Source organism: Carassius auratus, chromosome 2, assembly GCF_003368295.1.
Source record: "Carassius auratus strain Wakin chromosome 2, ASM336829v1, whole genome shotgun sequence".
NCBI lineage: Eukaryota > Metazoa > Chordata > Actinopteri > Cypriniformes > Cyprinidae > Carassius > Carassius auratus.
The window spans coordinates 6,827,133-6,843,056 of NC_039244.1; the positions used below are offsets into that span (position 1 = coordinate 6,827,133).

The 15,924-nt window shown below is 37.7% G+C and overlaps 1 protein-coding gene across 2 annotated transcripts in view; it reads right to left on the bottom strand.

Moving 5' to 3' along the window:
• Window positions 1-11,857, bottom strand: part of LOC113114389 (epidermal growth factor receptor-like) — a 57,285-nt gene extending 45,428 nt beyond the window's left edge. For both annotated transcript variants that reach the window (XM_026281329.1, XM_026281320.1), the window contains exon 1: window positions 11,569-11,857. In XM_026281329.1, coding sequence (XP_026137114.1) covers window positions 11,569-11,647 — 79 coding nt within the window. In that variant the 5' untranslated portion in view covers window positions 11,648-11,857. The remainder of the gene's footprint in view (window positions 1-11,568) is intronic.
• Window positions 11,858-15,924: the final 4,067 nt, after the last annotated feature.

A 15,924-nucleotide genomic window follows, 5' to 3' on the forward strand; every position in this document is an offset into this window, starting at 1 on the left:
TTCTACACACATCTCAAGAAGGAAATGTATTAATTTGCCACTATAAAGAATTTGAACACACAAGATTCTAATTTTTTCAGCCCTGAAGTGGTACTTCACAAGAATCTCATCTCATGTAATGGTTATATAATTACATTTGCAGGCACTAATGTTTCCCCACACACTATGGCACATATTGGCTCAGAAGTCATTAGGAAGAGTTGCTGTTCTGCTTTCAGGATTTTGCCTAAATTAACCAAAGAATTACCTAAAGGAGTAAAAGTGAGACGTCTGGAATTAGATCCAATTTGCAAATCAACAGGCCTTGTAGGCGAGACATGCAGTCTCGCTTTGGCACTACCATAACACAACTCTAGACCAAACAAAGACAGTCTGACTAAAACCACTTGTCCTCGTGATATAAAAGAAATCGGAAGATAAGGTTTGCACATACCAAGGCTAACAATTAAGTTATCACAATGTAAGGCGAACATGTCCAAGTGTAAGGTGGAGATGGTCCAACATGACAGATCCTGGTAAACACTTTGGGCCCTATCATATCCCGGTGTTTTTGCTAGTTTCAGCTGGACGCCAATACTCATTTTCCTGTCCTGCGCCACGTTGTTTAAACAACAAATGCATTTGTGCGCCCATGGGTGTGCTGGTCTAAAAAAAAAAGAGCGCATTTTTGGCACGTTGCTATTTTGAGGAACTGAAAAATAGACTACACCATAGACTAATTCAAACCTGGTCTAAAGTCTGGTGCAATATTTTTTCTTTGTTATTTAAAGAACGCATTAGTAATACCGTATTTTCCGGACTATAAGTCACACTTTTTTCATAGTTTGGCTGGTCCTGCGACTTATAGTCAGGTGCGACTTATTTATCAAAATTAATTTGACATGAACCGAGAGAAATGAACCAAGAAAATACATTACCGTCTCCAGCTGCGAGAGGGCGCTCTATGCTGCTTAGTGCTTCTGTAGTCTACACTGAAAACATAGAGTGTCCTCTCGCGGCTGTAAACGGTAATGTTTTCTCTTGGTTCTTGGTTCTAAATAGATGCGACTTATAGTCCAGTGCGACTTATATATGTTTTTTTCCTCATAATGAAGTATTTTTGGACAGATGCAACTTATCCTCAGGTGCAACTTATAGTCAGAAATATATGGTACGTATCAGGCGCAAAATGTGTGTACACTTTGCTTATTATACATACAGGGACACACAGCAGCACTAAAACATTTAAAATAAAATTAAAGTTGCCTTTCGCCATGTAAAAAGTGAACCCACATGGCACGAGTACAAACGGCTTTTAAAGGGGATGGGAGATGAGTCTCTGATTGGTTTATTGCATGTTATGCCTCCAAAAAACAACCATTACTCATTAGGAGAATAGAGACAATCCGTTTAGACCATGCGTCTGGGCACGCTTTTTTTTAAAATGGCAAAAGTGGATTCGGACATGACCCTGTGTGCACCTGTGTCGTGCACTTTATACCATTTGCTTAGATTGTTAAAATAGGGCCCTAAATGAGCCATATGCTTGCTTTTGTTACAATAATGCCTGAATATCTTTAGTTTCAAGAGCATTCATGTGTAGACATGCCTGTGTCAGGTTTGTCTGAGCTTCTAACATCCGCACATTTGAGGAGATTTAGCCAAAAGCCTTTGGGCAAAGTAAGCAAACATCTTAGCTATCACAGATATGGATATGTCAACATTGAGATGTGCTGTACAGTGATGAATTAGATACGTTGTAGGAGTAGGAGACTTCAGTGAATTAAAAAAGATTAAACAGGAAAGAACGAAAAAGAGGAAAAAGTTCAGCTGTTTTCAAAAGCATCAGATGCAGAAAGCCTAGGGCTAGGAAACCACACCCAGCAGGGCTTACGTCCTAGATGCAGATCACTGCAGTTCCTATGAGATGTTCAGTTTCAGCAAGTTAACTAAAATAGGATGCATTTGTGTCAAAGATATTTTGAGGACATTTTCTTGATGTTTGATATACATGACAATCAATTATAACTGGGATGCTAAATCAGTATCTATCAATTAGCACAAAAGTTTTACACAAGCACATCTGTGGAATCCTATCGATTACTACAAAAAAAATGTGTTTTCACACACATGCACAATTATGAAAAAAAAAAAAAAGTTTATAGAACAGTACTGTATATTCAAAGAAGTTCAAAGGGGCAAAATTGGTGTTAATACATTTACTATCACTTTCATTTAAAATGTTAGTAAATTACATTGTATGCATAATTACTAGTAAGAATAAACCAAACCCTAACACTAAACCTATAGTAATTATGTTGTTAATTAATATTGCTCAATATTTCTCCATTCTATCACCGATTAAGTTTTTGGTTCCTTGCTGCTGTCGCCTCTGGCTCACTTGGTTGGGGACCCTTAATTACCAGCAGTTTCGTTGACTTGACAAAAGAGATGCTATTTAAAATGAACTGAGTTGGATGGTGACATCATCGAATTCTGTGATGAACTGCCTTTTTGCTTTGTTGACACACTATTTTCCTATTTAATACTGTTCAGTTGCTTTGTTACAATCTGTATTGTCAAAAAGCGCTATATAAATAAAGTTGAGTTGACTCAACACTTGCATGTGAAATAACACTGCAAAAAGGAAACATAGCATTTTATAGTGTGACCAATTTTGTTTGTTTTACGTACAACTTTCCAATGAAGACTAAAACATATTTTCCATTTCAACTTTTTCTATTTTTTATTTTATAAAAAAAAAAGATGCTGCAAAAGGTGCTGGAAAAAATATTGAATATTTCACCAGGAGAACACTTAAAATAGACTAAGTCTTAAAAAGACTTATCACAGTGGGGTCTTGAGTTTAAATTTAGCCTGGGTCACGGTCTGACCCTATTGTCTCTCTTACTCCATCCACTTTCCTGTCAATTTTCAACTGTCCTACATAATAAAAACAAACTTACAATAAATAAAAGAATGTCTTTGTCTTCGAAGGTGTTTGCATTCTGCCTCTGTAGCCATTCGCCTGAGAACAACAATACAATAAACAAAGCATGTGCACAAAGATATCCATTACAATTAACTTCACACACGTCTATATTTTCACATCATGCCCTATACACTGTGTTTTCACAATAGACGTGTGTAGAGGGAGTGTCACTGATGTATCACCTATCCCAGGACATCTGCGGCCTGTTCGGATCAAGTGCTATTTTGAAACATGATCACCCAAGAAGACACAGAAGGTTATTGAGAGTTGAATGTTTCACTTTGGCTCACTTCCTTACTAGGCTCTGCCTTAAATGAATTGTTTTGTTAATGCAAGCTCTAAATTATGGTTTGAAAAGTCAGTTAGATGTGGTTGGGTTTGGGAAGAGAGGAGTCAAAATGGTTCCCTTTGCTTAAAATGCAAAAATGTCTTATTTGACGTCTTAAAAGTTTAGTCATTAATACACTCACTAAACGCAACAGAGATGACATAATGAGTTTTCAATTGGACATTTTGAGAAAATAATATTTTGGTATTCTAGGACAAAAGCCCATTCAGGCTTCAAAATGGGCCACTGTCAACCACAAAATATGGTACAGACTCAATAAATGGAACTTTGTATGTACATGCTTGTGTTAGTGCACATTTTAGCACACATGCATTAGTAGCTGCTGGCCTAGAACTGACATCCTGTTTCTCAATGTCTTCCTTTATGTCCACCCCCTCTCCCCCTTTAAGTTTTACTAAATATACACCCCATGGGATAATAAATGGAATCATTACTTTCAAATTCAAAGGGTCTGACGAGGAGCACCTGAACATCTAGGCATAATTCTAAAAAAAAAAAAAAAATCCTATTTTACATCCTCCCAGAACGTCTGTCTAATATGCATACGGTAGTGACTGCATACCATATATAAGGGGTCCATCCTCAGTGTTGTTATACTGTGATTGGACAACTGGCACTGTTTGATCAAACACTAAAGTCAAATATTTGACAGTTAAACAGGACAGACTCTGTTTTGCCATGTTTTTGCAGCTGTCAAAATCTTGTATAATGTGTTCCCTGCATTATTACATCTCAGTGATTTCCAATAGCAGATTAAATGGCCACCAATGAATGTCAGTGTGACGTACCGTACAATCAATTTTGTCATGCTGTTTCTTTGTCTGGCTATATTACTGTACTCAAGTCAAAACTACCTTTAAAGTGCCCATATTACGGCATTTTTAAGGTTCCAAATATTACTTTGGGAGTCTCCTACAACAAGTTTACATTTAATTTATTAAGAATACATGTAATTTCACCGCATTTCTCAAGGATTGGTAACCGATTCGTACAAAGCAAAATTTAGTCTCTCTAAACCTCTCCTTTCCGTAAGCCTACTCTGCTCTAATTTGGTCAGATGGCCCAGTCCTTTTTTTTATAGAGTGGGGGAACTATGGCATCAGAATCCAGAAGTGTAATTTGCCGCGGGTTCATTCGAGATTTTCCTATGGGGTTTTTCAATGAATGAGTAAAATAAAGCTTGAGGTAATCATAACTTCATGATACTTTTACGTTTTGTTCTATAATGTAAAGTGCACACACTCATGGATCTTATTTAGTTACTTATTAAAAACATACATACATTTTCAAAAAAGAACATAACTGTTTCAAAATTTCTGTTTTGGATATGGATGCGTTTAATTTACATTGTAGAAAAAAAAACTTCAAGTTATGATTACCTACAGCTTTATTTTACTTATTTATTGAAAAACCCCATTATAAAAGCCCACAGGAAAATCTTGATGGAACCCACGGCGAATTACACTTCCAGATTGTGATATCATGGTTCCCCCAATCTATTGGTCTACCGCGTACAGTGTGTGTCAGAAACTAAACGCCATTGCCATAAATGAATGACAGTTTCGGAGACAATGAATAGAGTGATGGTAAAAGATGGTATAGATTTAAGGTTATATCTAGGTCAGACTGATGATGAGATGCCAAACATTCATGAGTTTGCAAACATAGTCTTTCCATGATCTGGCAAACATCATAACATAACATGCAGACGTGGTTTCTTATAAAGAAAGAAAGAAAGAAAAAAGAAAGAAAGAAAGAAAGAAAGAAAGAAAGAAAGAAAGAAAAAGAAAATAAGAAAGAAAATTTTGTCACAGGTAATCAGAGCGTATAGATGTAAACAAATTCTGGCTATTTCAAGCTCAACCACTGTCACTGCAATCAGCATACAATCAAACTGTCAGAGCTGCTACACGACTGTGAACGACAAAGGAACTCAAAGAACATGACACTTCTGTCACATACAGTAGCTCTTTCCTTTACAGCAGTCGTATGGAGGAACATTCAAAAACTTTAGTTTGCTTGAAGAAAACCCTCATTCTTTCCGCCCAAGAGAGAGAGAGAGTCACTCCAGCAAATGAGGCACTGACTACTTTGCCAGTTTTAGGTAACTGCTCAACAGTTCATCAAAACAGGAGGTCCATCTTTTTCCGGAAAACTCATTTGACTTTCTCTGCAGCTCTTGAAAATCCAACTGCTTCACCAGATGTGATTCTGGGAAAGCCAATCACCGGTGAGAGGCACCAAGACCCAGAAACAACCAGACTTCACATGCTGATAGCCCCTTAGTAACAGAGTTTTATTTATTTTTTTACAATTGCCCTCCAGGGAACTCAATATGGATCCATGAGTGGGCTCTGGTAACTCGTCTTGAAAGAGCATTCAGAACGGATCATGAAAACTAAGTAGAGGTGGAGGAGGAAATATGCAGGTATTAAAGGCAGGAAATTAATACCGGGCATTAGGTTTAGCTGAGAGAAATCACAGCCGGCCGTCTGCAAAACCAATCACAGGGTCATGCAAAGCGTGTGCAAACAGTGTGGGAGCTCAATGACAGATGAGGACAATGAGAGAGCAAATCGCGATGGCGATGCATTTCATCACCTCACTTTATAGTGTAAACAATGTTGTGAAATTGAAGAAATGTCAACAATATTTAAACAGAAACTCATGGTGTCAAGCATCTTTATTCAGTGGGTGGAGACTTGTGTCAATGGGATTTGCAAAAATAATCATTTGTAGGCAGCAAGCAAAGCTCTTGCAAATAAATCAAGGAAGCACAATTTTCACACGTAAGAGATTGAGATTGTAATTTCCATTTGCCAATTGGAATAAATAAAAATCTGTTTGTTGGATCGAAATTGACCTTAATCCAAGGCAACATTGTGTCACCATACAGTAACTAATAATAATAATACAGTAATAATCACGCTACATCTTTACTTCATATAGCAAGTAGCACATTAGCTACTTATGTGTTAGAAAGTCCTGGTTTTTAACAGTCACTTGGCTTAGAGTGAGCACTCAATTCATGTGCGAAGTTAAAATCATCCTTTTTCTTGTTCTTTTCTGTCAAAATGACAGAAAGCATTTTGAATTAGTCAAAGCTCATGCAAATGGTGGAAAGTTTCCAGTTAACTCAACCTGTGATGTCACAAGCACCATGCTCTCTCTACCTGTTGAACTACAGAAAAGCTGTATGCTCAAAGCATTCCTTTGCAATGATGTTTATTTGGTGAGAAGTTGTTATTTAGCCCCCAGAGAGTATGAGACAAGCTAACTGTCATCGCTATGAAAGCTGCATGACAAACCAGTGCCAAACACTGTTCCCATGTCAATTAACTGACCAAGATGTTCCAGTCATTCCAACTGCACGTTATTTACATAAGACGCAAAGAAATTATGCCTGACAGTTTAACGTAACAGTCCTTCATCTTGAAAGGTCCTGAGGCGGGGGAGGAAGGCAATGGGAAAGCAGAGCAGTATCATATATCAAATTTAACTCACAATTAGGGGAAAATACATGGCTGATGTATTTCCCAAGATCACTGGCTAAACAGTCCATAATCCCAATGGAGGACATTGATGGTCTCCAACCATTACTGACAGAAGAACTAACAAAGATGGCTTTTTGAAGGAGGATATGTGGCTGCAAATGAGGACAATTGGATTATGGTGCACTTTTTATCTGCTGTATGCCAAATCATAAAGACTATTAATCATAAAAAGTGAAATTGGCAGACCTGTGGAACATGAAGTGATGTACACTCTATGTTTTGAAAATTAGATGAGCCTATAATTATGAAAATGGTCCGTCTTTGTTCAGTTTTATAAGGTATCGGTGTTGGAAAGGATATCAGGGTGTTTTCAAGAGAAAATCTGAATGATATGATACCTGGGGCTGAACAAGCAAAACAAATCCATCTTTGACCTTCATCGTTAACAAGAGCAGTAAATGAGAGAGCTGACATACATATATAATACGAATACTGGGTCTATCAAGCTTACACACACACACACACAAACATTTTATTTAAAGTCTTCTGAAACACAATGGTTAAAAAGTAGTTTTGTGTGATTACTCAAGTTGATTCATTCAAAAACCAATCTAAACGATTCGTTCATGACTCACTGACTCATTGATCTAACTTCAGTGCTTCACCTCTCGTTGGAGAGGAAGGTTATAAATGAATAATCCCTTAAATCTCAGCCTGTAACTTACAAAACTATCATATGGATTAATTAAGAAGACCAGGAATATAGCACACAGGTCATATGGACTTATTTTCTGATATTTTAATGGTGCTTTTGCATCCTGTTGAACTTTGAAAGCTTCAGTCCCCATTGATAGTAAGTGAAGAACGCCCAGTGCAATGGTTTTAAAGTCCTTCTTTTGAGATCCACAAAAGAAAGATAATTCATATGAATCATTTTTTCTCTGTCTTAAATATCCCTTTAAAGGAAATTCTTGATCATTGCTCTTATCCACTGTTAACTCACAGAAGTTCCTAAGCATGTCTTATACGGGCGTCTCGATAAGCAATGGTACAACACGTGATGACAGTTTTGTTTAGAGGTTTTAATATATATTTGGGAGATCTGTCTTTTGGCTCATAAACACAAGCAAGTTGCCAAATGATTAGATGAAGCCTGACTCAAGCTCCTCTGGACTGTTAAAGACTGGACTGGTCTTGGTCCTCTGGACTGTTAAAGATACAATACAAGGAAATACAAGGTTAACCTAATGAGACTGTGGATTCACGTTGTCAAAATAATTACTCTCAGCAATTTACTCTCTAAAAAGCATCAGACTTTAATTTTCTAGACATACTGTACACAAATATGCAGACAAACCCCATTCCAACAACTTTACTACCTCAAACAAATCAAAGACCCAGACCCAGAAAACAAAACTAAAGCTCATCTGACACGTTTTTGTATGTTTTGGCTCTGAGTCACCTGTGAGCCATGCATCCGGATGAGATGTGTCTAGAAGACCTGAGCACAACTTTCTCAGACAGACTAGATTAAATCCCCCTGCCTACAGGCAAAACTAAATTAAACATACAATGAAAACAAACTATGTGGGACTTTTCTCATTTGAAAGGCCAAAAAAATTGGAACAACACACAAGAAACTTGAGTTTAAAGAATATGATCTTATCTGCTTTTGATAGAACAAGCTTTGATTTATGGCCCATCCCTTTATCAGAAGATAGATGGATGTCTGCTCTAGTCTGGTGATGTCTGCTTTGAAACTACTTTTATTTTTTAGATGGCAAAGTCAAATAAAAAATATACACTACAAAATTTCAGAATAATTAAGATTTTTTTATGTTTTCGAAAGAATCTTCACAGAGGGCCCGATTTATTTGATGAAAAATACAGTAAAAAAGTGAAATATTAATGTATTTTACGCTATATTAAACAGTTTTCAACATTAATGATAATAAAAATAATAATAATAACAAAATGTTTCATTATATGCACTGATTTAGCATATTAGAATGATTACTGAGGGATGATGTGACACCGAAGACTCGAGTAATGGCTTATGGAAATTCTGTTTTGCATCACAGGAATAAATTACATTTTAAAATATATTAAAATAGAAAACAATATATATATATATATATATATATATATATATATATATATATATATATATATATATATATATATATATATATATATATATATATATATATATATATATGTTATATGCAATATAATATATATATAACAATGAGTATAATAACAATAATATTTCACAATAGTTCTGTTTTAATATACTTTTGATTAAATAAATGCAGCCTTAGTGAGCAACAAATATTTCTTTTTAAACAACATAAAAATAAAAACACTTTAATTATTTTGACCTGTAGTGTATACACTGTATACACTGAGTGTTAAACAGCTTCCAGCATCCATACCCACATATGGCTGGAGAGTTAGGTGACCGCCTGAGAGACATTGTTCTTTGTCACAATGAGGCTGGACAGTATCCAGAGGTCAGTGGCACACTAATGAAAGGAAATGTGGCTGGACCGATGGCCAAATGTACGTCATTCTACTGAAAATTCTAATATGTGAAGGTGCACCTTCAAAACAGCTACTTGGAAACTGGGCAAAAGCATTTATCTAGTATTTAACCTGGGCAGTCTATGAAGACTAAACAGCTGTCTAAAATATAAAAGAGAGCTGCAGCATTTCTCTGACCTTGAGCGAGGCACAACAGGGAGCCCGAACACATTATGGGACGTCACAAATGTCCTCACTGGATGAGAAAAACTGGCAATCAGCGCAATTAACAATGACAATGAATTACTAAAACACCAAATAAACCCATTTGTTTAATATTCTTCATACTTCAGCCTCTTTCTCAATAGAATTTCCATATGTAGAAAGCAAAATGTACCAAACTGTAACAAACAGTTGGGTACCTTTAGCATGGAAACGTAACATCATTGATGATTGTCAAAACAGAACTTATGGACCCACTTTATATTAAGTGGCCTTAACTACTATGTACTTACATTTTAATTAATAATTTAGTACAATGTACTTATTGTGTACATACATGTTTTTACATTGTACTTATATTTTTTTTTTTAAAACGACATGTAATTACATCTGTATTTAATTTCTGTAATTATATTTATAATTACACTGTTGACCCATACTTTACACCTTAACCCACCCTTAAACTTACCCATACCTCCAACCCTCTCCCTAACCTTACCCCATCCCACCTCAATAGCAGCAAAAGTGTTTTACAATACAATATGAACACAACAAGTACATTGTACTTATTTTTTTTATGTAAGTACATAATAGTTAAGGCCACCTAATATAAAGTGGGACCGAACTTATATTAAAAGAAGATGATTCCTCGCTTGGCACCGTGACTGTAAACCTGAATGAGTCCAAACGAGGAAGCAGACTGTAATAAAGTGATTGTGTGTGCCCCATCTGTCAATATTGGCACAGTCATGTGTTTACACATAGTACACCCCTGAGATGATTTTAATATGCAGAGTGGCATATAAACACACTTTAACTAATCTAATAAATGTAACAAACTCTAACACTAACATCATAGATTAAACAACGCTTTGGTTAATTGAATTAATTTCAAAGAAATTGTTCATCATTACAATAACCACTGGACCTACATATTAAAAAGTAATGTAGATGATTGAAAGAAATATGTGCTTCTTGTGAAAAAAAACTACATTTGGTTAAACCAACAAAAGTCATTTTTGGGGTCAGATCAGGTAAAAATAACAAAATAATTTTCACTTAAAAATAATGAAATGAATCATTTTAAAATCCAAGCTGAAACATAAAGATGGAGTAAAATTGGCAAAAATAATTGTGAAAAGTTAAATGATATAAACATGTTGTTAAAATGATAAAATCTTTTTTTGGTAGCCTGACACAGCAGTCATATTTATAAAAAAAAAAAGAAAAAAAAAGAATTAAAACTGCGTGATAAATAAAATTTTACATAGGAATGTAAAAACAATAATATTTATATATGTGCAGAAGCTATTTCTACCTGATCTGACCCATATAATAGTAATAACTATAACCAGCTATATTCTACTATATTCATATACTATAAACTATATTCATATTTTGACCTAATAAAACCTGTCAACTCTAATGTTACCACATGAAACACGTTTTAGGTTACCTGATAAAACATTTTTATAATGCAGGAATATTTCCAGCCAATATCATCCTCTTCTCTCAGCCTTTGCAACACAATTTAAATCACAGCTGTACCCCTCAGTAATGCACTTTATAGCTATTAAAAAAAATTATAATAAATAATATCACAACATAATTAAAAGTATGAGGTGGTGTCATATAACCTTAAATGTGGGCTGGTAAAGTGAAAAGTTGAAAGTTCAAACCCAATGATTTATGAACTACAGACACTAAACCTCAGGTTGTACCACAAGGGGTAACGTTAGGCTATTATCTATGTCGAACCAAGTTCGACAAAAAATAAAATAAAAAAAAAACTATTTAAAAAAAACTATATAGTATCCAAGTGGAAGTTCTCTGTGGGACTGTGAGCACAGACTTCCACTGTTCCCACGCTGACTGAGGTTCCTCTAAACGCACGTCTCTGAAGGTATGTGCGACGTTCCCATCAAGCTCTGTAGGAGCTCGTTCTCCATCAAAACAACTCTAAGTTTAAGGATTAACTTTATAAACAGGCCGTTTCACAATACTCTTACCTTTCTTTTCCGGCGTCGCACAGAAGCTCCATGAGAGCAGTAAGGTAAAAAACAATCCGATCTCAGTTGGTCCTGCCATTTCTTGTGTTTAAGACCTCACAGACTTCACTCCATAGTTAGAAGGGCTCTTCTTTCAAGGTTTTCTAAATGTTCAGAGATCTTGCCTTCTCGGCTTCTTGAGAAAACTCGCCCGACTTGGCTGTAAACTTTGACAGCTCCTCCTCCGCGCTCGCGAACCTTTGCAGTGATAGAAGCGCGTTCTGCTGGAGGGAGCTGTGCTGGCTCGTGACGTCAGCACAGGGAGGTTCGTGTGCGTGGTGTACGGCGTTCAGAAAGGTGGGACGTTGAATGCCAGGTACTTTTTAATCTCGGAGTTCGTGATTTCATTCCGAAAACGAAATCTTTGACCTGCTGTCAATCAACAACGAGGACCCGTAGGGCAGACAAATCACAAATTAACACGGGAATGCAATTTGCTTCTGTGCTGTTCTGTCACAAATATTACCATATTTTTCTGCTACAAATTATCAAATTATGTAAAGAGTGCTGTTGTTACAGCTTACTGCACGGTTGATTTGTAAAATAAATAAATAAACAAAAATATAAATGTATTGTGATAATATGATTTACTTTTTAAAAATAATTTTTGACATCCCTCAGCACTGTAATATGCAAACATTTTAATTTAAATACTATATAGGCTTAAATACTATATAGACAATATAGGCTATATAGTATTTTGGTTTTCATAAATTTTTTGGCATATATATATATATATATATATATATATATATATATATATATATATATATATATATATATATATATATAGTAAATTTTTTTAAATGTATGTAACATTTTCTGTAACAAAAACTTTACTCTCACTTTTAATGCATCCTAGCTGAATAAAAGTAGGCCTATTAATTATATAAACTTAGTTGGAAAGTCTTACAACCATCACCCTTCTGATAGACTGTTTTATTATTATTTTTTCAAGTTGGTAAAAAGCTTGAAAACATTTTATAATTTAAACAAGAAAACCTGCTAATTCAAACGATACCAGATGTTTAATATGATAACAAATCAAATTTTAGACAATATCACTTTTTTGCAACCTCTACTCAGGATGTTATAATTTCACATACTTAGGTCATTTCTAGTTGGTTAAAGTGATAGTGTTACTTGTGCTGCAACACTCCCACATCTCAACTGTTTCTCAGATTTTCCTCCAGATGAAAAGACCCCAGTAAGCTCATGTGTCTCAGTTTCAGATGAGAACAGTTTCACAATTTACACTCAGATTTACCAAAATATAAGTCTGTAACCACAAGTCTGTGATTTATTTGGTACTCAAATTTTGTCAAATACTTCCAAGACCAAATGATCTGAACTTGTGCAAATGTCTTTCAACTGAAAGAGTATATTTTAAAGAATGTGGGGTTTTGTTGGGTAAAAAGACAGAATTTTTATTTTGTATTTTTTTCTGGAGATTAAAGTGATAGTTAACCCAAAAATTTGTCATTAATTACTCCCCCCTCCAAAACCCGTAAGATCTTTGTTCATCTTCGGAACACAAATTAACATATTTTTGATGAAATCCGAGAGCTCCTCTATAGAAAGTGTCACAGCCACACCTTCTTCACTCCCGGAATCGGACACTTACGCCACACCCACTCGTCCCCAATCACCTGAATTCTGAACACCTGTGCATCATCACCAGTGCCACATATAAAGCCATCAGTCACCATCACCCAGTGTCTGGTCTAGCACCGATCTCCTCACTTACCTGAATGCCATTCGTGTAACCTACCTGATCTACTGAACACTCTTCATCCTCATCTTTATTCCTGTTCCCATCGTCTTCGTCTGAGTCGCCACCTGTATCACCATTCACCTGAAGGAAAGTTGTGTTATTCTCTGTGTCATCTACGTGTCAAGATTCACCTGTGTCTGAAACATCTGATTCACATTAAACACTATATCACTGAATCCTCTGTGTCCTGGTCTGTGTCTGACAGAAGACCAGACCTCATGCAGAGCTCTTCAGATACAGGCGAGGACCGCACCGCGGATCCCTTCACTGAACTGGTTCACGCTGTACGGTCCTCACTAATGCAACAAACTCAACTTTCCTCACCGGCTGTCAACAGTTCAAACACCGCTACAACTCCGGTCACTTCTTCAGTTGCCCCTGCGAGTCCCATGGCCAAACCAGTGACATACAGCGGCACGGCGGAGGATTGCAGGGGGGTCCTGCTACAGTGTTCCCTCTACATGGAATCCAACACTCATTTATTCACCACTGAACGCAGTCGAGTCGCATTCATCATCAACCTGCTCTCAGGTAAAGCTCTCCAATGGGCTCAATCTCTCTGGGATTCGAACTCATCTGCCCTTGGATCAGTCACTAACTTCTGTTCTCAGTTGAAATCCGTCTTTGGTCAACAAACTTCTGCATTGTCTGTCCATGATCAATTATTTACAATTCGCCAACAGAAAGATGAATCCGTGAGTGATTATGCCATACGCTTCCGTACACTCGCTTACATAAGCGGCTGGAATGAAACTGCCTTAATTACAGCATATCGCCACGGATTGTGTGACAAAATACAAGGTTTGATTGTGGTGTACGAAGACTCACTGGGACTTGAGTGTCTCATCCAGAAATCCATTAGAGTTGCCCAGAGACTCACTGCCTGTCATCTGCTCACTCCCGCTGTACTTCCTCCGCCCGCTATACCATCTGTCGCTCCTCCAGCACCTGAGCCCATGCAAGTGGATTCTAACCATCTGTCCACATCGGAACGTCAGCGGAGGATTAACACCGGGCTGTGTCTCTATTGTGGGGGAGATGGACACCTCTTACCATCCTGTCCAGTTCGGCCCCCACGCCCAGCGGTGAGTACCATCCATATACCCCCTCTAACTGCTCCTCTGACTAAAACCTGGGTTACTCTAAGACATCTCCATTCTTCTGTTTCAGTACAAGCCCTCATCGACTCCGGTTCGGCGGGGAACTTCATCAACCGGCAAACATTAACTCGTCTAAGTGCCAAGCCTCATCGAAGCCCCGTCGAACTCAAAGTAACAACGATACAGGGAAAGCCGCTGGGCAAGGGTCGTGTCCACTATTTCTCCCCCACAATCATCCTCCGCGTGGGACTCCTGCACGAGGAAGACATCACGTTTATGGTGCTGGAGGAATCCACCGCAGACATCATCCTGGGACGCCCCTGGCTTAACCAACACCAACCTCACATCCATTGGCCCACCGGTGAGATCCTGAAATGGGGAAAGTCCTGTCATCATACCTGCATCACTCCCCCAGTTAAAATTCCCATGGTCGTTCCTTCCATAAAGAAGTCATCCCTACCGGTCCAGTCCACATCAGTGGAAAGCCCCGACACTAAGGTGGATCATATCATCCCTCCTGAATATCGGGCGTTCCAGGATGTGTTCAGTAAGCGGTTGGCAACGAAACTTCCACCTCATAGGCCATGGGACTGCGCCATTGACCTCCTGCCTGGAGCAACCCTTCCAAAAGGACGAGTCTATCCACTGTCCATCCCGGAGCAGAAGGCCATGGAGGAGTACATACAGGAAGCCCTCACTCAGGAGTTCATCCGACCATCAACCAGAGATGGGGACTCGAGTTTGAGACTCGGACTCGAGTGCGACTTAAGTCGCACAAACAGTGACTTCAGACTCGACTTGAGACTCGTCCTCGAAAGACTTCAGACTCGACTCGGACTCGAGCTCCGGGACTCGTGAACAATGTTAATTTTTAGTAAACGTCAGATGAGCTCGCTGCTAGAGTTGTGACGTTCGCGAACGAACCGATTCTTTTGAACGGCTCATAAACATGAACGATGGGAGCCGAGTCACGGCTGGAGGGGAGCCGTTCTTTCTGTCGCTCTTTTTTCCTATGCGTGTTTCAGAGCGCGTGTTTCACACAGATGCACACAAATGAGCTCCTCCGCGAGACAGAACAGTTATAGGGGGAGGGGCGCACCCAGCGCAGGCCAACCCTTTATAGCGTGATGATATTAGTTATTAGTTGTGCACGCATCCTTCACGTGAGTACTCCAGTGGAAAAAAAACCTGCGTGCCTCTGTCATTGGGTAGGAGCGGAGCCATGACGTTTTGCACAGATATTCATTGCAGCCCACTTTGTTATTGTTCATTGACTTGAAGGGGCTGATGTCCTATTTGCAAAGTTTACAGTAGTAATAGTATGTAGACATTTCCATTTTATTTATTCTAATTTTATCTACTTTAAATATTTTTGGTTCTCTATCAAAATGTTCTTGTGTGATAACAATGTTCTTGTGTTGAAGTGTTTGTAGTAAAAGCTGT